Source organism: Selaginella moellendorffii, unplaced genomic scaffold (assembly GCF_000143415.4).
Source record: "Selaginella moellendorffii unplaced genomic scaffold, v1.0 SELMOscaffold_117, whole genome shotgun sequence".
Classification (NCBI taxonomy): Eukaryota; Viridiplantae; Streptophyta; class Lycopodiopsida; order Selaginellales; family Selaginellaceae; genus Selaginella; species Selaginella moellendorffii.
The window spans coordinates 277,866-303,101 of NW_003314378.1; the positions used below are offsets into that span (position 1 = coordinate 277,866).

At 49.6% G+C, this 25,236-nt stretch overlaps 5 protein-coding genes and 1 pseudogene across 5 annotated transcripts; 3 read left to right on the top strand and 3 right to left on the bottom strand.

Annotated features, from left to right (window-relative positions):
• The first annotated feature begins 128 nt into the window (after positions 1-128).
• On the top strand, positions 129-1,584 carry LOC112342737 (annotated as a pseudogene).
• Positions 1,585-3,860: 2,276 nt separating this feature from the next.
• LOC112342748 (putative germin-like protein 2-1) lies at positions 3,861-4,612 on the bottom strand. The gene has a single exon (XM_024665026.1). It carries the CDS (start codon positions 4,594-4,596, stop codon positions 3,931-3,933), a length of 666 nt encoding a protein of 221 aa, XP_024520794.1. The 5' UTR covers positions 4,597-4,612; the 3' UTR covers positions 3,861-3,930.
• Positions 4,613-6,367: 1,755 nt separating this feature from the next.
• LOC112342738 (probable protein phosphatase 2C 55) lies at positions 6,368-7,087 on the top strand. Its single transcript, XM_024665004.1, has 5 exons — positions 6,368-6,388; positions 6,443-6,527; positions 6,585-6,718; positions 6,780-6,902; positions 6,947-7,087. Exons 1-5 carry the CDS (start codon positions 6,368-6,370, stop codon positions 7,085-7,087), a joined length of 504 nt encoding a protein of 167 aa, XP_024520772.1.
• Positions 7,088-12,266: 5,179 nt separating this feature from the next.
• LOC112342746 (putative germin-like protein 2-1) lies at positions 12,267-13,018 on the bottom strand. The gene has a single exon (XM_024665024.1). The coding sequence runs from the start codon at positions 13,000-13,002 to the stop codon at positions 12,337-12,339; it is 666 nt and encodes a 221-aa protein (XP_024520792.1). The 5' UTR covers positions 13,003-13,018; the 3' UTR covers positions 12,267-12,336.
• Positions 13,019-20,540: 7,522 nt separating this feature from the next.
• On the bottom strand, positions 20,541-21,284 carry LOC112342747 (putative germin-like protein 2-1). The gene has a single exon (XM_024665025.1). It carries the CDS (start codon positions 21,266-21,268, stop codon positions 20,603-20,605), a length of 666 nt encoding a protein of 221 aa, XP_024520793.1. The 5' UTR covers positions 21,269-21,284; the 3' UTR covers positions 20,541-20,602.
• A 2,132-nt stretch (positions 21,285-23,416) lies between these two features.
• Positions 23,417-24,171, top strand: LOC112342739 (germin-like protein subfamily 1 member 10). The gene is made up of 2 exons (XM_024665005.1): positions 23,417-23,545; positions 23,849-24,171. Exons 1-2 carry the CDS (start codon positions 23,417-23,419, stop codon positions 24,137-24,139), a joined length of 420 nt encoding a protein of 139 aa, XP_024520773.1. The 3' UTR covers positions 24,140-24,171.
• The last annotated feature ends 1,065 nt before the right edge of the window (positions 24,172-25,236 follow it).

A 25,236-nucleotide genomic window follows, 5' to 3' on the forward strand; every position in this document is an offset into this window, starting at 1 on the left:
TCTTAGTTGCTCAAATCTTAATTCTTTCTGATCTCCAGGTTGGTAATCACCATCACCAACTAAGAGGAATTTTTTGCTTTGAGGTGGAGTTCGGTAGGCGACGAAGAAAAACTTTCCAGGATGGGAGGATGAAAAGTTACAGCCCGAGCTTGCTGTTCTTCGTGCTCCTCTTCTCCGCTGCGGCACTGCTACTCGTATGGGTTCTCGACATAAATTCCGACTCCGCGATGATGTCCCGGAGCCGAACTATGGGATCAAACTTCCGCATCAGCAACAACACCACAAGCTACAAGGGCAGCGACACTTGCAGGAGTAGGAACGAGTACGACTTCTACAGCCGCCGAAGATCGACGAGCTTCGAGCCATCCGAGTCGCTCCACCGGAAAATCCTAGAGTACGAGGCTTTGCACGGGAGGTGCGCTCCGGGGCCCGAGCAGTGCGCGAACTGTAGTACATGCGGCTACCTCGTCAATGTTCCCGCCAGCCAGGGGATCGGCAACAAGGTGGTGGCTATAGTAGCAGCGTTTCTCTACGCGCTGCTCACCGACAGGACGATGTTGATCGCGAGGTTGGAGAACCTGGACACGCTCTTCTGCGAGCCGTTTCCATCCAGCTCCTGGCTGCTGCCGTCGAGCTGGAAGCACCTCGAGTTGGCGCCGTGGGACGCCTCCAAGTGGATTGGGAGCCTGGCGGGATCGCCCAACTGCAGCCGCGGCGTCGACGTGAGCTTCCCCGAGGTGGTGGTGGCCTAGGACAAGGCCTTCTTCTGCCAAGACCACAGCAGGAGGCCATCTTCCATCTCCTGGTGAGGTACCGGTTGCTTCCCAGTGACTTCGTGTGGGACAAGGCGGCCAGGTACTACGACGCGTACCTGGCCCAGGCCGAGCTTCTAGTTGGGGTCCAGCTGCGAAGCCACATCTGCCCAACCTCGCCGAGGATACGTTCGACTGCCTGGTGCAACAAGGCCCGCTCGCAAACACCACCCAGGAGCGAGCTCCCAGATCGTCGGTGAGGAAGAACAGCAAGAAGGTGGCGGTGTTGGTGGTGTCGCTCAATTCGCAGTACTCGGAGACGCTCAAGAGCAAGGTGCTGGGATACGATCTAGCGGACGGTTCCTCGGTGTCCATCCACCAGCCGAGCGTGGAGGGGGTGCAAAACACAGGGAACTTGGATCACGACGCACAGGCGGTGATGGAGATCTACTTGCTGTCGATGAGCGATGTCCTGGTGACGAGCCCGCAATCCACGTTTGGCTACTCGGCGGCAGGGGTGGCGGGCGTGCGGCCCGTGCAGTTTGTGTGCGACCAGAGAGCGTGGTTTGCTCGGTGAGGGAGACGATGGAGCCGTGCTACCACGTTTATCCGGCTCAGTTCGCGTTGGGCAACATTGAAAAGTGCGAATGCGGCGTGGGTTCAAGCTTTTAAGATTTTATTTTCTTTCTCGTGATAGATTTCTAAGTTGCTCCTTGGCTGCATGATGCAACTCTAGCGTCTTTTGTAGATTTGCGTGGTCAGCTAGCTCATGCTCTTGGCCCACGCAAAGTTGCGCCAAGGCTGCCTTGAAATCCCACATACACGGAAAAGGTAATTTGGTGCCAAGAGCTTATAGACTTTGAATGGCGAACTGTCGTTTTGTCCAGGACTTTGAAAAGCTGCTCGTATAGTGTTCTGGCTTGGAAGCTAACGAGTCTTGTTTTGACAGATGGCACGCGCAAAGGACTTGACTGTTTACCAAGCCCGGTGGAGAACTTTTGTGTGAATATAAAACACTGGAGGCCCATTGGATCCAATCGTATCGGAGCAAGCACAGCTCTTGGTTCTTATACAACGATATCATCACTATGTTTAGTGCTTTTGTGGCTGGAATGGATCGTGCAAAGATACTTCTTGCCATCGCATTGGTGATCATGATCAGCGGCAACATCGAATGTTGCAGGCCGCGTTTTCGGTGATGAGCCGGCAGGCCGAGCTTTTCAATTCCGAATTGCGCCTTCCTGTTGTTAACAAGATCCACACTCTTCTCGAAAGAACCTCCCGGAGAATGCTCATCCAGGGTCAGCCCACGCCAGCTCCCGGGCCTTCCGGGTGCTGCCACGATAATTGAAGAGGCGGACAGCCACGTGGCTGACACGTCACGCTGGGCAGGCTCTTTTCATCTAAATCCTCCACCTTCCCCACCTCCGCTCCCTCCCATTACAGTCACACATCAATTTACAGCTTGCGTCCAGGAGGCGGTTGTCTCACCAGGTGAAGGGAAATGATAAAGGCAACTTTCCATTTTTCCTTGACTTGAGAGCTGCGTGGAATTCCCAGAAGTTCCAGTCCAGCAAGTAAAGTCTCCACAAGACTTTCAGGGATGTCTTGTACAGCTGCGAACAATCAGCCGTGGTGGTGGCTTGCCCTTGTTCTGGCGAGAAGATCTGCAAAGAGGAGCGGCTGCAGTGAGTCTTGAAGATTCGCAGGTCGTTCGGATTGGGCATTGGGCAGCAATGGCAAAGGCAGATTTTCTCCCACTTGACGTGATGGAGTCTCATTGGAATGCACGTCTGGTGAGATGATCAGCGCCTTGGAGACAGGATTGTAGACCTTGTAAGCCTTGTGTTCAATGCCATAGCCTAGGAAAATGCCTCGTTCGCTTGTTGGAGAGTTATAGAGGGGATATGGACGCCATGGAAGGTGCGCTAATCCATTCGAATTCCACTTTGTGCAAGAACCCTTGACAATCCTGGACCTCAACATTGGCAAGCACTTAAACGCGTCTTTTGGTACTTCCGAGATACGTTTTCTTACGGTCTTAAGGCCACGAGTCAAGCTTACTGGGCTGGCTTTGGCTAAATTGTTTAGCCTTCACAATGCAGTTAGCAGCAAGAAGAAGAGCGTCGTTGCCTGCTCCAGCTGTGAGGCGGAGGCTAGTTCCGCATGCAAAGAGGCCATCTGGCGTCGCCGCCTCCTCAACGACACCCCGCCCAACACCAATCTACTGTGAGAATCAAGGCTACGTCGCCTCGAGCAAACATCACAAGATTAATTCCCGGACGAAACACGCACCACGCTGGGAGACACGTCCAGTTCTTTCCATGTTCTTGTGATTCCAATCTCGATAATGCAATCTTAATTGAACATCACAACAGCCTGGAAATCGAGTCCACTGCTTCATCCCACCAAACAATCTGATCTCGTGCACAGCATGAAACGAACTCTCCTGATAGAGCCATACAGAACCTTCTCATGTCCAGCCACTTGATTATTCTATGCAGCACACTCAAATACGTCCAGGTAAATCTCGAAATCCTCTCAAAGTAGGCTAAAGGAGATACTTTCTCATCTTGCCAAAAGCCCCTTCTAACAGGGTTAGAGAGGGCTTGGGTGAGTTGGCAAGGTGTAGTTTTGGTCTTTCCCTTGAAAGATCATGGACCTCACTTCACTACAGTGTCACCTTTAGCCCATTACAATGCTGCATAAAGGGATCACTGCGTTTGCTCATTGTGGCGAGGGCGAGAAAGTCCTCGATGGGAGCGTGGAAGGTGACACTCCGGCCTGCGCCTACATCAGCTCCGTGAATCGCAACAAGGATTTCTTTCTTCTCGTGACAGGGGATTTTAGGATCGCGCCAGGCAGGGTCTGCATGATCGATATGTTCGGCTGGAGAATGCCGAGGAATTGCTGCGTGCCATGCCGTTTGTGACGGATGCTCTGGTTTGTAGGGTTTTGGTGGCATCTTGCCGATCGCATTACGATATATATCGGGCATTGGATGGCAAATCGCTCCAGGAGCGTGTTTAAAATGGAAATTGGCGGGAAAGCGATGTGTTTGTTTTTTATTCTATCTAGCTGTGCTTACGAAAGTTTCCGAAAGGTAAGAGCTTTGGAAAAATAATTTATTTATATATGTAACTTAGTCAAGTCAGCCTCGCAACCTTTGGAGAAACTTTCAAGTCATGCCGATGAGCTCTCTCAACTTCTGGATGAGACCACGGTCGTCAATTTGGAACGCTTTCGCGATCACGTCGTCGTTGATTGGAGGATTGGAATCAAACACCGCCTTGGCCACCTGAGTCGCCCCGGGGTTTTGGCTGTTGAAGCCAGCCATCGCAACCGCAGGCTCCTTTCCAACGTTGAGCTGGAAGTGGACGAGTCCCCTAGGGAAGACGAACAGATCTCCAGGATAGAGCATTTGGGCGAAGAGCTTGTTGTCCGGCAATGTGGTGACGAATCCGACTAAGAGGTTCCCGTGCACGAGGAAGAGCAGCTCGGATCCTCGGGGATGGACGTGGGGGGGATTGGTGCCGCCGGGAGCATAGTCGATGCGGGCAAAAGCTACACCAAAGGTGTTGAGACCGGGGAAATTGTTGACACTCGCCAGCGTGACGTTGGAGCCGAGCTTGTTGTCGGTGTTCCCGGGAGTCGCCAGCAGGCTCGACTTGAAGTCCTCGGCTTTCACATCGGCAGCCGCCTTGCAGACGACGCCATTCACTTTGATCTTGGAGCCATTGTCTGCAACGCAAAAGTCCTGCAGCATATCTTCATCCGCGGCATGCACAAACAAGATGGAGCTGATTGCTAGGAGGAAGGATAGAACAAAACGAAGATGAGCCATCTTGCGAGCTTGGAAAAGACTGATGGAGCTATATGAGGGAGGGGCAGGCATTTTATAGCCGGAGGAGGGGAGGCGAGGTCCTTTGGATGACTTCGTCGTGAATCGTGCACGATTTTAGGTACACGGTCTTCTGTTCCCTTCTATTTCATTTTTTACTCTTGCTGTCCGCGTAACACAATCTGATTTGTTTGCTGCCAAGTCGTCTCGGAAGTTTTCTTTTACCGGGCTTGTCTAGAGCCGTCAAAATCATCTTTTATGTGTGTAGATGATGACGACTGATGGTAAGAACCGGTCTCAGTGAAACTCGAGTTTTACACGGTCTTAAAAACTTGACACTAAATTGCTTTATTCTTCTACCAGAGACTTTTTATGTGTGGAGTTTTAACGGAATTATTATGGATTGTGTAGGTCCATTGCTGATACAAATAAACTATGGGTATATCGACCAAAGGTACGTCTATGTAGGTTATCAATTTTGCAGACAACTGTGTAGAAGGATAGTTGCTCACATAGTCATGAGACATACATAGTCATAGTCATTGTGATTATTGCTTGCATCATTGTCATGGGCAAAATAGAATGTTTATTGCTGCTACTTTATTAATCACTTTAATACAATAAACTTATGATATTAAAAAGTTTAATAATTTGTCCCACCATTGCAATCTAGGAAAGCATCCAGTTGGGGTGGTGGGAGCGAACTAAGAAAACACTCCTGTGCTGCTGTGTGAGCATGTCAATCAGTCAGCTGACCTCAGTATCAGTGGTCGTGGGCAGTGCATTCTAAAGCTCTTGGACTTGTTGGGCAAAGTCGGGCACCCATGCTGGCATGACTTAGTCGTGGCCACAGTGAGTTCTGGTTGTTGATAGGAGTGTTGTAAGCAGCATACGCATCCTAGTCAGACATGAGGCGGTCAAGAACTCTTGGAATTCCCCGCCATACCATTTTGTCAAGGAAAAATCTAAACAGTACACCACATTATTAAAGAATAGTTTGGCTGACCAAAATGTAATCGTTTGTACTACTCCTGTTCCATCTATGGTGCCCAATTGTGTAGTGCTGTTAACAATGTAGAGTTGGGAGGCACCATTAGTCATGTGGATGTCCTCCGCTGCTGCCTGGTTCCAGGAGCCCTTCTGCTGTTGTTAGTTGAGCCTGCAAAGTCCATTGCAATATTAAAAACGTTTAATTGCCCAGCCAGTCTCACTGGTTTGATCGGTCAGTGTATAGTTTTATCTTAAGAGTAACATTCCACGAACTAGAGAGTAGAATTTAGCTGCTCAACCAAAGTCCCACCCATATCCATAACCCATGCCTTGTCCACCAGTGGAATCAACTCTCTGCGAGGAAAGAAAATAAGATCCAAGCACTAATCACGCAAGTTTACCGCAGATCATGGCTCATAACGAGCAACGTCCTCTCCTTCTTTAAGCACGCGAGGTAAGAATGTAGCTTGGAATTTTTGGTGAGGTGTTGCTGATCTCTCTATCTCTTGAAGCGCCCGAAGAGACAACGCATGTTACTTTCGATGAATCGGCTGTTTCCCTCCCACAACCGGCCAAGACACACAACTCGGCTTGCAAAAATGGCGAAGAGGTTTGCAATTTTTTTTTTCCTTCTCTATATACTGAAGTCTCAAGCTTGCAAGGGTGCCAGAATGCTGAAACGGATTCTACCAGCCAGTGAGCATGTTTACGTTTTGCGTGGCTACTGGTGAAATTCATGGTGTTCTTGCTTTTAAGGTTGCTTTGACTCAACTATGCTGCCGCGATGCGTCCCCATCCTGAGAAGGTGCAAAGCTTACTTGCTAATTTTTGTAGATCTTCTAAGCTTTGCTGTTTACAGGCTCAAAGAGGGGGTGAAGATGCCTTCGTCACAGAAGGCTCCTGGATGGGTGTTGCTGATGGTGTTGGGGGCTGGGCCGGAGAAGGTAAGACAAATCTTTCTTTGAGTCTGTTTCTTCAAAAGAGTTTTTACTGGTTTTCAGGCATTGATTCGGGGATGTATTCTCGGGAGCTTATGGGACACTGTGGCATTGGTTGTAAACAGCAAAGGGAAACCGGACCCCAAGGACGTCAGTACAAAGGCCCAGGGATCAGCAACGGTCCTTGTGGCTGCATTGTTTGAGCAAGTAAGCTAGTCGGATTTGATGTTTGAGGCTGAGTCGGGTCATATATTTCAGACATGTACGCAGCAAACTTGGGAGACTTGGGTTCATCATAGTTCAAGCTCGGAGCCCATGCAGCATAGTTTTAACTTTCCGTTTCAAGTTGGAACATTTGGTGACCATCCGACGGTTGCAGAGGTACTCTTGCTTTTCCCTTAACTTCGCTAATTTTCCGTCTACAGGAATTCAAGATCCCTGTCTGCAAGGGGGACATCATTGTTTTGGGAACTGATGGCCTTTTTGACAATCTCTTCAACAACGACATAGTCGAAGTTCTTAAAAAATCTGACCAAGTCAACTTGAAGGTGAACTCTCGCTGTTGAAGAATCTCAAGATTGCTAATATTCTCTTCACTTTACAGGCATGTAGCTGGGGCGTAGGCCGAGCGTTTGGATAGCCCGTTTGCTAGGGGGGCTGCAAAGGCGAGAATGAATTGGAGCGGTGGAAAGCTGTTGTGGCGTTTGTGACGTGATATTTGAGTCGCGAAGGGTAAACTTTTCAAGCAGTTTTTGCGGAGGCCAGTGTAAATTGCTCAGGCCGCGGTATTTCCGGTTCTTACGCTAATTGAGGTATGACACCCTTTTGATTTTATTCTTCGTGTCTTTGGTGTCTAGCCTTCATTAGAAACTGGTTTAAATCGCAGGTAAATCTTCCTTTAAGAAATCAAGGTTTTATTCCATCAGAAGGTTCACAGCCTGGAAGTTCTAGCCTCACTGGAGATTGAACTCCGGACAGGACAGGTATCTCTTCTGTTTAGAGGGAACTGCTCAGGGTGTTAGACATGTCAGGGAATCAGTTCAGCTGGACGATCACGAGCCGGCAACATGATCTCTGGCTCGTCCTTCTCGGGGGTACATGGAGCTGCTAGGCCTTTGGCGCGATGGGATCTTTCGCGACTGCGTGGCTCTCCAGGAGCTCTTCAACAGTCTCACTCCCCCGTCCAGCAGCAAACTCCGGAATGTCATTCTCGGTTCTACATCTCTCAGCCATCCAAATGGGTGTGCGGGCTTAGAAGTGCTCGAACAACGTTTCGGAGGAGCTCGTGTGGGCCCTATCATGTCTCTCAGCTTGGGCAGACTCTTTGAGTTTGCTTGGATCTCTCAGAGAACCAGTTGAAGGGGATGGTTCTGAAGGACTAAGTGGTGGAAACCCTGCTACGGTCGAATAGCAACAAAGAGCTCACAGAGAACAGCTTGAAGGACAGCTCCAGGCGAGCTCATGTGGAGGATCCTTGGATACCACTTTCGTCCAGTACCGTGAGACTCCACCAGAAAGATGGTGAGGAAGGTGGCGACAAGCCAATTGGCTGGAGCTGTGACTTCCTTCTTTGTCTCGAGTATTTGGTCGCGTGTCCCGTCCACATGGTGAGCCACGGAATTGTTTCTTAGTTGCTCAAATCTTAATTCTTTCTGATCTCCAGGTTGGTAATCACCATTACCAAATAAGAGGAATTTTTTGCATTGAGGCTTTGCAGTTCGGTAGGCGACGAAGAAAAACTTTCCAGGATCGGAGGATGAAAAGTTACAGCCCAAGCTTGCTGTTCTTCGTGCTCCTCTTCTCCGCTGCGGCACTGATACTCGTATGGATTCTCGACATAAATTCCGACTCCGCAATGATGTCCCGGAGCCGAACTCTGGGATCAAACTTCCGCATCAGCAACAACACCACAAGCTACAAGGGCAGCGACACTTGCAGGAGTAGGAACGAGTACGACTTCTACAGCCGCCGAAGATCAGCGAGCTTCGAGCCATCCGAGTCGGTCCAACGGAAAATCATAGAGTACGAGGCTTTGCACGGGAGGTGCGCTCCGGGCCCGAGCAGTGCGCGAACTGTAGTACATGCGGCTACCTCGTCTACGTTCCCGCCAACCAGGGGATCGGCAACAAGATGGTGGCTATAGTAGCAGCGTTTCTCTACGCGCTGCTCACCGACAGGACGATGCTGATCGCGAGGTTGGAGAACCTGGACACGCTCTTCTGCGAGCCGTTTCCATCCAGCTCCTGGCTGCTGCCGTCGAGCTGGAAGCACCTCGAGTTGGCGCCGTGGGACGCCTCCAAGTGGATTGGGAGCCTGGCGGGTTCGCCCAACTGCAGCCGCGGCGTCGACGTGAGCTTCCCCGAGGTGGTGGTGGCCTATCTCGATTACAACTACAGGGACCAGGACAAGGCCTTCTTCTGCCAAGATCAACAGCAAGCTCTCAACTCCAGCGCGCGGTGGATCGTCCTCTCCTCCGGCCAGTACTTCACTCCGGCGCTCTACAACGTCCCGACTTTCAGGAGCAAACTCGAGGAATTGTTCCCACAGCAGGAGGCCATCTTCCATCTCCTGGTGAGGTACCTGTTGCTTCCCAGTGACTTCGTGTGGGACAAGGCGGCCAGGTACTACGACGCATACCTCGAAACCACATCTGGTTCTCGCCACCCAACCTCGCCGAGGATACGTTCGACTGCCTGGTGCAACAAGGCGCGCTCGCAAACACCACCCAGGAGCGAGCTCCCAGATCGTCGGTGCGAGCTCCCAGATCGTCGGTGCGAGCTCCCAGATCGTCGGTGAGGAAGAACAGCAAGAAGGTGGCGGTGCTGGTGGTGTCGCTCAACTCGCAGTACTCGGAGACGCTCAAGAGCAAGGTGCTGGGATACGATCTAGCGGACGGTTCCTCGGTGTCCATCCACCAGCCGAGCGTGGAGGGGGTGCAAAACACAGGGAACTTGGATCACGACGCACAGGCGGTGATGGAGATCCACTTGCTGTCGATGAGCGATGTCCTGGTGACGAGCCCGCCATCCACGTTTGGCTACTCGGCGGCGGGGCTGGCGGGCGTGAGGCCCGTGCAGTTCGTGTGCGACCAGAGCGTGGTTTGCTCAGTGAGGGAGACGATGGAGCCGTGCTACCACGTTTATCCGGCTCAGTTCGCGCTGGACAACATTGAAAAGTGCGAATGCGGTGGGGTTTCAGACTAGTCTAAAGGACATTCTTAGAAAGGGTGTTGTCTTAGAAAGTTCTAAGATTTTATTTTCTTTTTCGTGATAGATTTCTAAGTTGCTCCTTGGCTGCATGATGCAAATCTAGCGTCTTTTGTAGATTTGCGTGGTCAGGTCATGCTCTTGGCCCACGCAAAGTTGCGCCAAGGCTGCCTTGAAATCCGACATACACGGAACAGGTAATTTGCTACCAAGAGCTTATAGACTTCAAATGGCGAGCTGTCTTTTGTGCAGGACTTTGAAAAACTGCCCATATAGTGTTCTGGCTTGGAAGCTAACGATTCTTATTTTGACAGATGGCACGCGCAAAGGACTTGACTGTTTACCAAGCCCGGTGCTGTTTGTGTGAATATAAAACAGTGGAGGCCCATTGGATCCAATTGTATCGGAGCAAGCACGGCTCTTGGTTCTTATACAACGATATCATCACTATGTTTAGTGCTTTTGTGGCTGGAATGAATCGTGGAAAGATACTTCTTGCCATCGCATTGGTGATCATGATCAGCGGCAACATCGAATGTTGCAGGCCGGGCTCGTTTTCGGTGATGAGCCAGCAGGGCGAGCTTTTCAATTCCGAATTGCACTTTCCTGTTGTTAAAAAGATCCACACTCTTCTCGAAAGAACCTCCCGGAGAATGCTCACCCAGGGTCAGCCCACGCCAGCTCCCGGCCCTTCCGGGTGCTGCCACGATAATTGAAGTGGCGGACAGCCACGTGGCTGACACGTCATGCAAGGCTCTTTCCATCTGGCGGCGAATTCTCCTCCAAATCCTCCACCTCCACTCCTTTCCCCATTCTTCCCCACCTCCGCTCCCTCCCATTACAGTCACACATCAATTTACCCAGCTTGCGTCCAGGAGGCGCTTGTCTCACCAAGGTGAAGGGGAATGATAAAGGCAACTTTCCATTTTTCCTTGACTTGAGAGCTGCGTGGAATTCCCAGAAGTTCCACTCCAGCAAGTAATGTCTCCACAAGACTTTCAGGGATGTCTTGTACAGCTGCGAGCAATCAGCCGTGGTGGTGGCTTGCCCTTGTTCTGGCGAGAAGATCTGCAAAGAGGAGCGGCTGCAGTGAGTCTTGAAGATTCGCAGGTCGTTCGGATTGGGTATTGGGCAGCACTGGCAAAGGCAGATTTTCTCCCACTTGACGTGATGGAGTCTCATTGGAATGCACGTTTGGTGAGATGATCAGCGCCTTGGAGACAGGATTGTAGACCTTGTAAGCCTTGTGTTCAATGCCATAGCCTAGGAAAATGCTTCGTTCGCTTGTTGGAGTGTGTTTTTTTTCTAGTTATAGAGGGGATATGGACGCCATGGAAGGTGCGCTAATCCATTCGAATTCCACTTTGTGCAAGAACCCTTGACAATCCTGGACCTCAACATTGGCAAGCACTTAAACGAGTCTTTTGGTACTTCCGAGATACGTTTTCTTACGGTCTTAAGGCCACAAGTCAAGCTTACTGGGCTGGCTTTGGCTAAATTGTTTAGCCTTCACAATGCAGTTGGCAGCAAGAAGCAGAGCGTCCTTGCCTGCTCCGGCTGTGAGGCGGAGGCTAGTTCCGCATGCAAAGAGGCCATCTGGCTTTGCCGCCTCCTCAACGACACCCGGCCCAACACCAATCTACTGCAACAATCAAGGCTGCATCGCCTTGAGCAAACATCACAAGATTAATTCCCGGACGACACACGCACCACGCTGAGAGACACGTCCAGTTCTTTCCATGTTCTTGTGATTTCAATCTCGATAATGCAATCTTAATTGAACATCACAACAGCCTGGAAATCGAGTCCGCTGCTTCATCCCACCAAACAATCTGATCTCGTGCACAGCATGAAACAAACATTCTCTGTGCCTCTCCTGATAGAGCCATACAGAACCTTCTCATGTCCAGCCACTTGATTATTATATGCAGCACACTCAAATACGTCCAGGTAAATCCCGAAATCCTCTCAAAGTAGGCTAAAGGAGATACTTTGTCATCTTGCCAAAAGTCCCTTCTAACACATGCTTGAGGGTTAGAGAGGGCTTGGGTGAGTTGGCAAGGTGTAGTTTTGGTCTTTCCCTTGAAAGATCATGGACCTCACTTAACTACAGTATCACCTTTAGCCCATTACAATGCTGCATAAAGGGATCACTGCGTTTGCTCATTGTGGCGAGGGCGAGAAAGTCCTCGATGGGAGCGTGGAAGGTGACACTCCGGCCTGCGCCTACATCAGCTCCGTGAATCGCAACAAGGATTTCTTTCTTCTCGTGACAGGGGATTTTAGGATCGCACCAGGCACAGGCAACTGGAGAATGCCAAGGAATTGCTGCGTGCCATGCCGTTTGTGCCGGATGCTCTGGTTTGTAGGGTTTTGGTGGCATCTTGCCGATCGCATTACGATATATTTCGGGCATTGGATCGACGTATGTCCTGGCAAATCGCTCCAGGAGCGTGTTTAAAATGGAAATTGGCGGGAAAGCGATGTGTTTGTTTTTTATTCTATCTAGCTGTGCTTATGAAAGTTTCCGAAAGGTAAGAGCTTTGGAAAAATAATTTATTTATATATGTAACTTAGTCAAGTCAGCCTCGCAACCTTTGGAGAAACTTTCAAGTCATGCCGATGAGCTCTCTCAACTTCTGGATGAGACCACGGTCGTCAATCTGGAACGCTTTCGCGATCACGTCGTCGTTGATTGGAGGATTGGAATCAAACACCGCCTTGGCCACCTGAGTCGCCCCGGGGTTTTGGCTGTTGAAGCCAGCCATCGCAACCGCAGGCTCCTTTCCAACGTTAAGCTGAAAGTGGACGAGTCCCCGAGGGAAGACGAACAGATCTCCAGGATAGAGCATTTGGGCGAAGAGCTTGTTGTCCGGCAAGGTGGTGACGAATCCGACTAAGAGGTTCCCGTGCACGAGGAAGAGCAGCTCGGATCCTCGGGGATGGACGTGGGGGGGATTGGTGCCGCCGGGAGCATAGTCGACGCGGGCAAAAGCTACACCAAAGGTGTTGAGACCGGGGAAATTGTTGACACTCGCCAGCGTGACGTTGGAGCCGAGCTTGTTGTCGGTGTTCCCGGGAGTCGCCAGCAGGCTCGACTTGAAGTCCTCGGCTTTCACATCGGCGGCCGCCTTGCAGACCACGCCGTTCACTTTGATCTTGGAGCCATTGTCCGCAACGCAAAAGTCCTGCAGCATATCTTCATCCGCGGCATGCACAAACAAGATGGAGCTGATTGCTAGGAGGAAGGATAGAACAAAACGAAGATGAGCCATCTTGCGAGCTTGGAAAAGACTGATGGAGCTATATGAGGGAGGGGCAGGCATTTTATAGCCGGAGGAGGGAAGGCGAGGTCCTTTGGATGACTTCGTCGTGAATCGTGCACGATTTTAGGTACACGGTCTTTTCTTCCCTTCTATTTCATTTTTTACTCTTGCTGTCCGCGTAACACAATCTGATTTGTTTGCTGCCAAGTCGTCTCAGAAGTTTTCTTTTACCGGGCTTGTCTAGAGCTGTCAAATTCATCTTTTATGTGTGTAGATGATGACGACCTTGGTTTTGATGGTCAGAATGAAACTCGAGTTTTACACGGTTTTAAAAACTTGACACTAAATTGCTTTGTTCTTCTACCAGAGACTTTTTATGTGTGGAGTTTTAACGGAATTATTATGGATTGTGTAGGTCCATTGCTGATACAAATAAACTATGGGTATATCGACCAAAGGTACGTCTATGTAGGTTATCAATTTTGCAGACAACTGTGTAAAAGGATAGTTGCTCACATAGTCATGAGACATACATAGTTATAGTCATTGTGATTATTGCTTGCATCATTGTCATGGGCAAAATAGAATGTTTATTGCTGCCACTTTATTAATTAGTTTAATGCAATAAACTTATGATATTAAAAAGTTTTATAATTTGTCCCACCAGTGCAATCTAGGAAAGCATCCAGTTGGGGTGGTGGGAGTGAACTGAGAGATACTCCTATGCTGCTGTGTGAGCATGTCAATCAGTCAGCTGACCTCAGTATCAGTGGTCGTGGGCAGTGCATTCTAAAGCTCTTGGACTTGTTGGGCAAAGTCGGGCACCCATGCTGGCATGACTTGGTCGTGATTCTGGTTGTTGATAGGAGTGTTGTAAGTAGCATATGCATCCTAGTCAGACATGAGGCGGTCAAGAACTCTTGGAATTCCCTGCCATTGCAAAGAAACAAAGAAAAAATATCAATGGCTAACTTTCATTCACCATTTTGTCAAGGAAAAATCTAAACAATACACCACATTATTAAAGAATAGTTTGGCTGACCAAGATGTAATCGTTTGTACTACTCCTGTTCCATCTATGGTGCCCAATTGTGTAGTGCTGTTAATAATGTAGAGTTGAGAGGCATTATTAGTCATGTGGATGTCCTCTGCTGCTGCCTGGTTCGAGGAGCCCTTCCGCTGTTGTGAGTTGAGCCTGCAAAGTCCGTTGCAATATTAAAAACGTTTAACTGCCCAGTCAGCCTCACTGGTTTGATCGGTCAGTGTATAGTTTTATCTTAAGAGTAACATTCCACGAACTAGAGAGTAGAATTTAGCTGCTCAACCAAAGTCCCACCCATATCCATAACCCATGCCTTGTCCACCAGTGGAATCAACTCTCTGCGAGGAAAGAAAATAAGATCCAAGCACTAATCACGCAAGTTTACCGCAGATCATGGCTCACAACGAGCAACGTCCTCTCCTTCTTTAAGTACGCGAGGTAAGAATGTAGCTTGGAATTTTTGGTGACGTGTTGCTGATCTCTCTATCTCTTGAAGCGCCCGAAGAGACAACGCATGTTACTTTCGATGAATCGGCTGTTTCCCTCCCACAACCGGCCAAGACACACAACTCGGCTTGCAAAAATGGCGAAGAGGTTTGCAATTTTTCTTTCCTTCTCTATATACTGAAGTCTTAAGCTTGCAAGGGTGCCAGAATGCTGAAACGGATTCTACCAGCCAGTGAGCTTGTTTACGTTTCGCGTGGCTATTGGTGAAATTCATGGTGTTCTTGCTTTTAAGGTTGCTTCGACTCGACTATGCTGCGGCGATGCGTCCCCATCCTGAGAAGGTGCAAAGCTTACTTGCTAATTTTTGTAGATCTTCTAAGCTTTGCTGTTTACAGGCTCAAAGAGGGGGTGAAGATGCCTTCGTCACAGAAGGCTCCTGGATGGGTGTTGCTGATGGTTCTGGGGGCTGGGCCGGAGAAGGTAAGACAAATCTTTCTTTGAGTCTGTTTCTTCAAAAGAGTTTTTACTGGTTTTCAGGCATTGATTCGGGGATGTATTCTCGGGAGCTTATGGGACACTGTAAGGCATTGGTTGTAAACAGCAAAGGGAAACCGGACCCCAAGGACGTGCTTGTCAAAGCCGCCGGCAGTACAAAGGCCCAGGGATCAGCAACGGTCCTTGTGGCTGCATTGTTTGAGCAAGTAAGCTAGTCGGATTTGATGTTTGAGGCTGAGTCGGGTCATATATTTCAGACATGTACGCAGCAAACTTGGGAGACTTGGGTTCATCATAGTTCGCAATTGGCAAGTAGTTGCAAGCTCGGAGCCCATGCAGCATAGTTTTAACTTTCCGTTTCAAGTTGGAACATTTGGTGACCATCCGACGGTTGCAGAGGTACTCTTGCTTTTCCCTTAACTTCGCTAATTTTCCGTTTACAGGAATTCAAGATCCCTGTCTGCAAGGGGGACATCATTGTTTTGGGAACTGATGGCCTTTTTGACAATCTCTTCAACAACGACATAATCGAAGTTCTTAAAAAATCTGACCAAGTCAACTTCAAGGTGAACTCTCGCTGTTAAGATTGCTAATATTCTCTTCACTTTACAGGCATGTAGCTGGGACGTAGGCCGAGCGTTTGGACAGCCCGTTTGCTAGGGGGGCTGCAAAGGCGAGAATGAATTGGAGCGGTGGAAAGCTGTTGTGGCGTTTGTGACGTGATATTTGAGTCGCGAAGGGTAAACTTTTCAAGCAGTTTTTGCGGAGGCCAGTGTAAATTGCTCAGGCCGCGGTATTTCCGGTTCTTACGCTAATTGAGGTATGACACCTTTTTGATTTTATTCAAACGGCTCATCTTCGTGTCTTTGGTGTCTAGCCTTCATTAGAAACTGGTTTAAATCGCACGTAGCTGCTGCTGAATCTTCCTTTAAGAAATCAAGGTTTTGTTCCATCAGAAGCTTCACAGCGTGGAAGTTCTAGCCTCACTGGAGATTGAACTCCGGACAGGACAGGTATCTCTTCTGTTTAGAGGGAACTGCTCAGGGTGTTAGACATGTCAGGGAATCAGTTCAGCTGGACGATCACGAGCCGGCAACATGATCTCTGGCTCGTCCTTCTCGGGGGTACATCGAGCTGCTAGGCCTTTGGCACGATGGGATCTTTCGCAACTGCGTGGCTCTCCAGGAGCTCTTCAACAGTCTCACTCCCCCGTCCAGCAGCAAACTCCGGAATGTCATTCTCGGCTCTACATCTCTCAGCCATCCAAATGGGTGTGCGGGCTTGGAAGTGCTCGAACAACGTTTCGGAGGAGCACGTGTGGGCTGTATCTTGTCTCTCAGCTTGGGCAGACTCTTTGAGTTTGCTCGGATCTCTCGGAGAACCGGTTGGAGGGGCTGGTTCTGAAGGACTAAGTGGTGGAAACCCTGCTACGGTCGGATAGCAACAAAGAGCTCACGGAGAACAGCTTGAAGGACAGCTCCAGGCGAGCTCGTGTGGAAGATCCTTGGATACCGCTCTCATCCCAGTACCGTGAGACTCCACCAGAAAGATGGTGAGCGACGAAGTCAATTGGCTGGAGCTGTGAGTTCCTTCTTCGTCTTGAGTATTTGGTCGCGTGTCCCGTCCACATGGTAAGCCACGGAATTGTTTCTTAGTTGCTCAAATCTTAATTCTTTCTGATCTTCAGGTTAGTAATCACCATCACCAACTAAGAGGAATTTTTTGCATTGAGGTGGAGTTCGGGAGGCAACTTTCCAGGATCGGAGGATGAAAAGTTACAGCCCGAGCTTGCTGTTCTTCGTGCTCCTCTTCTCCGCTGCAGCACTGCTACTCATATGGGTTCTCGACATAAATTCCGACTCTGCGATGATGTCCCGGAGCCGAACTCTGGGATCAAACTTCCGGATCAGCAACAACACCACAAGCTACAACGGCAGCGACACTTGCAGGAGCAGGAACGAGTACGACTTCTACAGCCGCCGAAGATCGACGAGCTTCGAGCCATCCGAGTCGCTCCAAAGGAAAATCCTAGAGTGGAGGCTTTGCGCGGGAGGTGCGCTCCGGGGCCCGAGCAGTGCGCGAACTGTAGTACATGCGGCTACCTCGTCTACGTTCCCGCCAGCCAGGGGATCGGCAACAAGATGGTGGCTATAGTAGCAGCGTTTCTCTACCCGCTGCTCACCGACAGGACGATGCTGATCGCGAGGTTGGAGAACCTGGACACGCTCTTCTGCGAGCCGTTTCCACCCAGCTCCTGGCTGCTGCCGTCGAGCTGGAAGCACCTCGAGTTGGCGCCGTGGGACGCCTCCAAGTGGATTGGAAGCCTGGTGGGATCGCCCAACTGCAGCCGCGGCGTCGACGTGAGCTTGGTGGCCTATCTCGATTACAACTACAGGGACCAGGACAAGGCCTTCTTCTGCCAAGATCAACAGCAAGCTCTTAACTCCAGCGCGCGGTGGATCGTCCTCTCCTCCGGCCAGTACTTCACTCCGGCACTCTACAACGTCCCGGCTTTCAGGAGCAAGCTCGAGGAATGGTTCCCACAGCAGGAGGCCATCTTCCATCTCCTGGTGAGGTACCTGTTGCTTCCCAGTGACTTCGGGACAAGGCGGCCAGGTACTACGACGCGTACCTGGCCCAGGCCGAGCTTCTAGTCGGGGTCCAGCTGCGAAGCCACATCTGGTTCTCGCCACCCAACCTCGCCGAGGATACGTTCGACTGCCTGGTGCAACAAGGCGCGCTCGCAAACACCACCCAGGAGCGAGCTCCCAGATCGTCGGTGAGGAAGAACAGCAAGAAGGTGGCGGTGCTGGTGGTGTCGCTCAACTTGCAGTACTCGGAGACGCTCAAGAGCAAGGTGCTGGGATACGATCTAGCGGACGGCTCCTCGGTGTCCATCCACCAGCCGAGCGTGGAGGGCGTGCAAAACACAGGGAACTTGGATCACGACGCACAGGCGGTGATGGAGATCTACTTGCTGTCGATGAGCGATGTCCTGGTGACGAGCCCGCCATCCACGTTTGGCTACTCGGCGGCGGGGCTGGAGGGCGTGCGGCCCGTGCAGTTCGTGTGCGACCAGAACAAGAGCGTGGTCTGCTCGGTGAGGGAGACGATGGAGCCGTGCTACCACGTTTATCCGGCTCAATTCGCGCTGGACAACATTGAAAAGTGCGAATGCGGCATGGGTTTCAGACTAGTCTAAAGTACATTCTTAGAAAGGGTGTTGTCTTAGAAAGTTCTTAAAGCTTTTAAAATTTTATTTTCTTTCTCGTGATAGATTTCTAAGTTGCTCCTTGGCTGCATCACGCAAATCTAGCGTCATTTGTAGACTTGCGTGGTCAGGTCATGCTCTTGGCCCATGCAAAGTTGCACCAAGGCTGCCTGGAAATCCAGGTAATTTGGTACCAAGAGCTTATAGACTTCAAATGGCGAGCTGTCTTTTGTGCAGGACTTTGAAAAACTGCTCGTAGAGTGTTCTGGCTTGGAAGCTAACGAGTCTTGTTTTGACAGATGGCACGTGCAAAGGACTTGACTGTTTACCAAGCCCGGTGGAGAACTTTCTATGTGAATGAATATAAAACACTGGAGGCCCATTGGATCCAATCGTAGCAGAGCAAGCACAGCTCTTGGTTCTTATACAACGATATCATCACTACGTTTAGTGCTTTTGTGGCTGGAATGGATCGTGGAAGGATACTTCTTGCCATCACATTGGTGATCATGATCAGCGGCAATATCGATTGTTCCAGGCCAGGCTCATTTTTGGTGATGAGCCAACAGGCCGAGCTTTTCAATTTCGAATTGCGCCTTCCTGTTGCTAACAAGATCCACACTCTTCTCGAAAGGACCTCCCGGAGAATGCTCATCCAGGGTCAGCCCACGCCACCCTCCGGCCCTTCCGAGGACAACCACGATCATGATTGAAGAGGCGGACAGCCACGTGGCTGACACGTCACGCAAGGAGACACGTCAGGCTCTTTCCATCTGGCGGCGAATTCTCCTCCAAATCCTTCACCTCCACTTCTTTTCCCATTCTTTCGCACCTCCGCTCCCTCCCATTACAGTCACACACCCAGCATGCGTCCAGGAGGGGACGTCTCACCAAGGTGTGGGGAATGATAAAGGCAACTTTCCATTTTTCCCTGTCAACTTCAAGAGACTTGAGAGCCGCTTGGAATTCCCAGAAGTTCCACTCCAGCAAGTAAAGTCTCCACAAAACTTTCAGGGATGTCGTGTACAGCTGCGAGCAATCAGCCGTGGTGGTGGCTTGCCCTTGTTCTGGCGAGAAGATCTGCAAAGAGGAGCGGCTGCAGTGAGTCTCGAAGATTCGCAGGTCGTTCGGATTGGGCATGGCTTGAGGGCCGGGCAGGGCAGGAGGGACAAGAGCCGGTGGTGCTAGAGCAGGCTGCAGAGGGAAGTGGGCAGCACTGGCAAAGGCAGATTTTCTCCCACTTGACGTGATGCAGTCTCATTGAAATGCACGTCTGGTGAGATGATCAGCGTCTTGGAGACAGGATTGTAGACTTTGTAAGCCAATGCTATAGCCTAGGAAAATGCCTCGTTCGCTTGTTGAAGTGAGTTTTTTTCTAGTTTTAGAGGGGATATGGACGCCATGGAAGGTGCGCTAATCCATTTGAATTCCACTTTGTGCAAGAACTTGACAATCCTGGACCTCAACATTGGCAAGCACTTAAACGTGTCTTACGAGATATGTTTCCTTACAGTCTTAAGGCCACGAGTCAAGCTTACTGGGCTGGCTTTGGCTATATTGTTTAGCCTTCACAATGCAATTGACAGCAAGAAGAAGAGCGTCGTTGCCTGCTCCAGCTGTGAGGCGGAGGCTAGTTCCGCATGCAAAGAGGCCATCTGGCTTCGCCACCTCCTCCTCAACGACACCCGGCCCAACACCAATCTACTGTGACAATCAAAGCTACATTGCCTCGAGCAAACATCACAAGATTAATTCCCGGACAAAACACGCACTAGGCTAAAGGAGATATTTTCTCAGCTTGCCAAAAGCCTCTTCTAACACATGCTTGAGGGTTAGAGAGGGCTTGGGTGAGTTGGCAAGGTGTAGTTTTGGTCTTTCCCTTGAACATTGTAAGATCATGGACCTCACTTCACTACAGTGTCACCTTTAGCCCATTACAATGCTGCATAAAGGGATCACTGCGTTTGCTCATTGTGGCGAGGGCGAGAAAGTCCCGGATGGGAGCGTGGAAGGTGACACTCCGGCCTGCGCCTACATCAGCTCCGTGAATCGCATCAAGGATTTCTTTCTTCTCGTGACAGGGGATTTTAGGATCGCACCAGGCACAGCTAACTGGAGAATGCCAAGGAATTGCTGCGTGCCATGCCGTTTGTGCCGGATGCTCTGGTTTGTAGGGTTTTGGTGGCATCTTGCCGATCGCATTACGATATATTTCGGGCATTGGATCGACATATGTCCTGGCAAATCGCTCCAGGAGCGTGTTTAAAATGGAAATTGGCGGGAAAGCGATGTGTTTGTTTTTTATTCTATCTAGCTGTGCTTACGAAAGTTTCCGAAAGGTAAGAGCTTTGGAAAAATAATTTATTTATATATGTAACTTAGTCAAGTCAGCCTCGCAACCTTTGGAGAAACTTTCAAGTCATGCCGATGAGCTCTCTCAACTTCTGGATGAGACCACGGTCGTCAATCTGGAACGCTTTCGCGATCACGTCGTCGTTGATTGGAGGATTGGAATCAAACACCGCCTTGGCCACCTGAGTCGCCCCGGGGTTTTGGCTGTTGAAGCCAGCCATCGCAACCGCAGGCTCCTTTCCAACGTTAAGCTGAAAGTGGACGAGTCCCCGAGGGAAGACGAACAGATCTCCAGGATAGAGCATTTGGGCGAAGAGCTTGTTGTCCGGCAAGGTGGTGACGAATCCGACTAAGAGGTTCCCGTGCACGAGGAAGAGCAGCTCGGATCCTCGGGGATGGACGTGGGGGGGATTGGTGCCGCCAGGAGCATAGTCGACGCGGGCAAAAGCTACACCAAAGGTGTTGAGACCGGGGAAATTGTTGACACTCGCCAGCGTGACGTTGGAGCCGAGCTTGTTGTCGGTGTTCCCGGGAGTTGCCAGCAGGCTCGACTTGAAGTCCTCGGCTTTCACATCGGCGGCCGCCTTGCAGACCACGCCGTTCACTTTGATCTTGGAGCCATTGTCTGCAACGCAAAAGTCCTGCAGCATATCTTCATCCGCGGCATGCACAAACAAGATGGAGCTGATTGCTAGGAGGAAGGATAGAACAAAACGAAGATGAGCCATCTTGCGAGCTTGGAAAAGACTGATGGAGCTATATGAGGGAGGGGCAGGCATTTTATAGCCGGAGGAGGGGAGGCGAGGTCCTTTGGATGACTTCGTCGTGAATCGTGCACGATTTTAGGTACACGGTCTTCTCTTCCCTTCTATTTCATTTTTTTACTCTTGCTGTCCGCGTAACACAATCTGATTTGTTTGCTGCCAAGTCGTCTCGGAAGTTTTCTTTTACCGGGCTTGTCTAGAGCCGTCAAAATCATCTTTTCTGTGTGTAGATGATGACGACCTTGGTTTTGATGGTAAGAACTGGTCTCAGTGAAACTCGAGTTTTACACGGTCTTGGTAAAAACTTGACACTAAATTGCTTGGCACCAGAGTTTTAACGGAATTATTATGGATTGTGTAGGTCCATTGCTGATACAAATAAACCATGGGTATACTGACCAAAGGTACGTCTATGTAGGTTATCAATTTTGCAGACAACTGTGTTGTTAGAAGGATGGTTGCTCACATAGTCATGAGACATACATAGTCTTAGTCATTGTGATTATTGCTTGCATCATTGTCATGGGCAAAATAGAATGTTTATTGCTGCCACTTTATTAATTAGTTTAATGCAATAAACTTATGATATTAAAAAGTTTTATAATTTGTCCCACCAGTGCAATCTAGGAAAGCATCCAGTTGGGGTGGTGGGAGTGAACTGAGAGATACTCCTATGCTGCTGTGTGAGCATGTCAATCAGTCAGCTGACCTCAGTATCAGTGGTCGTGGGCAGTGCATTCTAAAGCTCTTGGACTTGTTGGGCAAAGTCGGGCACCCATGCTGGCATGACTTGGTCGTGATTCTGGTTGTTGATAGGAGTGTTGTAAGTAGCATATGCATCCTAGTCAGACATGAGGCGGTCAAGAACTCTTGGAATTCCCTGCCATTGCAAAGAAACAAAGAAAAAATATCAATGGCTAACTTTCATTCACCATTTTGTCAAGGAAAAATCTAAACAATACACCACATTATTAAAGAATAGTTTGGCTGACCAAGATGTAATCGTTTGTACTACTCCTGTTCCATCTATGGTGCCCAATTGTGTAGTGCTGTTAATAATGTAGAGTTGAGAGGCATTATTAGTCATGTGGATGTCCTCTGCTGCTGCCTGGTTCGAGGAGCCCTTCCGCTGTTGTGAGTTGAGCCTGCAAAGTCCGTTGCAATATTAAAAACGTTTAACTGCCCAGTCAGCCTCACTGGTTTGATCGGTCAGTGTATAGTTTTATCTTAAGAGTAACATTCCACGAACTAGAGAGTAGAATTTAGCTGCTCAACCAAAGTCCCACCCATATCCATAACCCATGCCTTGTCCACCAGTGGAATCAACTCTCTGCGAGGAAAGAAAATAAGATCCAAGCACTAATCACGCAAGTTTACCGCAGATCATGGCTCACAACGTCCTCTCCTTCTTTAAGTACACGAGGTAAGAATGTAGCTTGGAATTTTTGGTGAGGTGTTGCTGATCTCTCTATCTCTTGAAGCGCCCGAAGAGTCAACGCATGTTACTTTCGATGAATCGGCTGTTTCCCTCCCACAACCGGCCAAGACACACAGCTCGGCTTGCAAAAGTGACGAAGAGGTTTGCAAATTTTTTTCCCTTCTCTATATACTGAAGTCTCAAGCTTGCAGGGGTGCCAGAATGCTGAAACGGATTCAAATCTCACATCCCGAGTCAATGCTATTGCCGACATATTGTCACAGTAGAGTTTGACTGCTGGAATTTGAATCCCGAGGTCCTGCAGCAATGTCTTAAGCCAGATGGCCTCTTTCGCTGCTGCTGCAGCTGTGATGTATTCAGATTTGCATGAGAACATCGTAGTGATCTATTGCCTCTTGGAACACTAACTAACCATGTGATGGTTATACATGAAGACATACCCTGAGGTGGATCTTTTGTCATCTGGATCTCCTGCCCAGTCTACATCTGTGAATCCCACCAGGCCGTTGTCTCCATCTCCTCTTGCATATTTTAGTGTGAATTTCCTTGTGCCACTCATATACCTCATGATCTGCTTCACAACGGCTCAATGTGAGGGTGATGGATTGTCCAGGAACTTTGAGACTGCTCCCACATTGAATGCGAGGTCAAGCTTAGTTGAGACCATCAAGTAGATGAGGCTCCCGACCACTGAACGGTACAGTGTTGTGGTCTCCTCCTCGGGAGTGTCATCAGAGGTTGATGTCAAACTTCTCCAGAGGTATTCTATGCTTAACGCTAATCCGGTGGCTACTCCTATGGAAGTAGGCTCAAAGTTGTCCAAAGCTTTTATGTCATGGATGTATTTAGGAGAGCTCAAGTACTCCACATTGCTTATCAGTGCAAGTTTCCCAGATCCGTCATCTCAAATCTAGCAGCGAGAGAGGCCTTGATGTGGTGGATGAGTTGTATCTAGTTATTGTATCGTCCACATATAAGGCTAAGAATAGAAATCCTTGGCCATCTCGGTATATGTAGAGATTATTATCAGCCGTGCTACGAGTAAAGCCCAACGAGGTCAGAAAGTTGTTAATTTTAGTGTACCATGACCTGGGCCTTTGTTTCAGCCCGTAGAGAGCGTCACCACATTGCCGGACAACAAGCTCTTCGCCCAAATGCTCTATCCCGGAGATCTGTTCGTCTTCCCTCGGGGACTCGTTCACTTCCAGCTCAATGTTGGAAAGGAGCCTGCGGTTGCGATGGCTGGCTTCAACAGCCAAAACCCCGGGGCGACTCAGGTGGCCAAGGCGGTGTTTGATTCCAATCCTCCAATCAATGACGACGTGATCGCGAAAGCGTTCCAGATTGACGACCGTGGTCTCATCCAGAAGCTGAGAGAGCTCATCGGCATGACTTGAAAGTTTCTCCAAAGGTTGCGAGGCTGACTTGACTAAGTTACATATACAAATAAATTATTTTTCCAAAGCTCTTACCTTTAGATAGTGGAGACTTTCGTAAGCACAGCTAGATAGAATAAAAAACAAACACATCGCTTTCCCGCCAATTTCCATTTTAAACACGCTCTTGGAGCGATTTGCCAGGACATATGTCGATCCAATGCCCAAAACATATCGTAATGCGATCGGCAAGATGCCACCAAAACCCTACAAACCAGAGCATCCGGCACAAACGAGCAATTCCTCGGCATTCTCCAGTTGCCTGCCACGGCCGAAGATATCGATCATGCAGACGAACTGATCCCTGCCTGGCGCGATCCTAAAATCCTCTGTCACGAGAAGAAAGAAATCCTTGTTGCGATTCACGGAGCTGATGTAGGCACAGGCCGGAGTGTCACCTTTCTCATTGCGCCCTCGCCACAATGAGCAAACGCAGTGATCCCTTTATGCAGCATTGTAATGGGCTAAAGGTGACACTGTAGTGAAGTGAGGTCCATGATCTTACAATGTTCAAGGGAAAGACCAAAACTACACCTTGTCAACTCACCCAAGCCCTCTCTAAGGGGCTTTTGGCAAGATGACAAAGTATCTCCTTTAGCCTACTTTGAGAGGATTTCGGGATTTACCTGGACGTATTTGAGTGTACTGCATATAATAATCAAGTGGCTGGACATGAGAAGGTTCTGTATGGCTCTATCAGGAGAGGCACAGAGAATGTTTGTTTCATGCTGTGCACGAGATCAGATTGTTTGGTTGGATGAAGCAGTGGACTCGATTTCCAGGCTGTTGTGATGTTCAATTAAGATTGCATTATCGAGATTGGAATCACAAGAACATGGAAAGAACTGGACGTGTCTCCCAGCGTGGTGCGTGTTTCGTCCGGGAATTAATCTTGTGATGTTTGCTCGAGGCGATGTAGCCTTGATTGTCACAGTAGATTGGTGTTGGGCCGGGTGTCGTTGAGGAGGCGGCGAAGCCAGATGGCCTCTTTGCATGCGGAACTAGCCTCCGCCTCACAGCTGGAGCAGGCAACGACGCTCTTCTTCTTGCTGCTAACT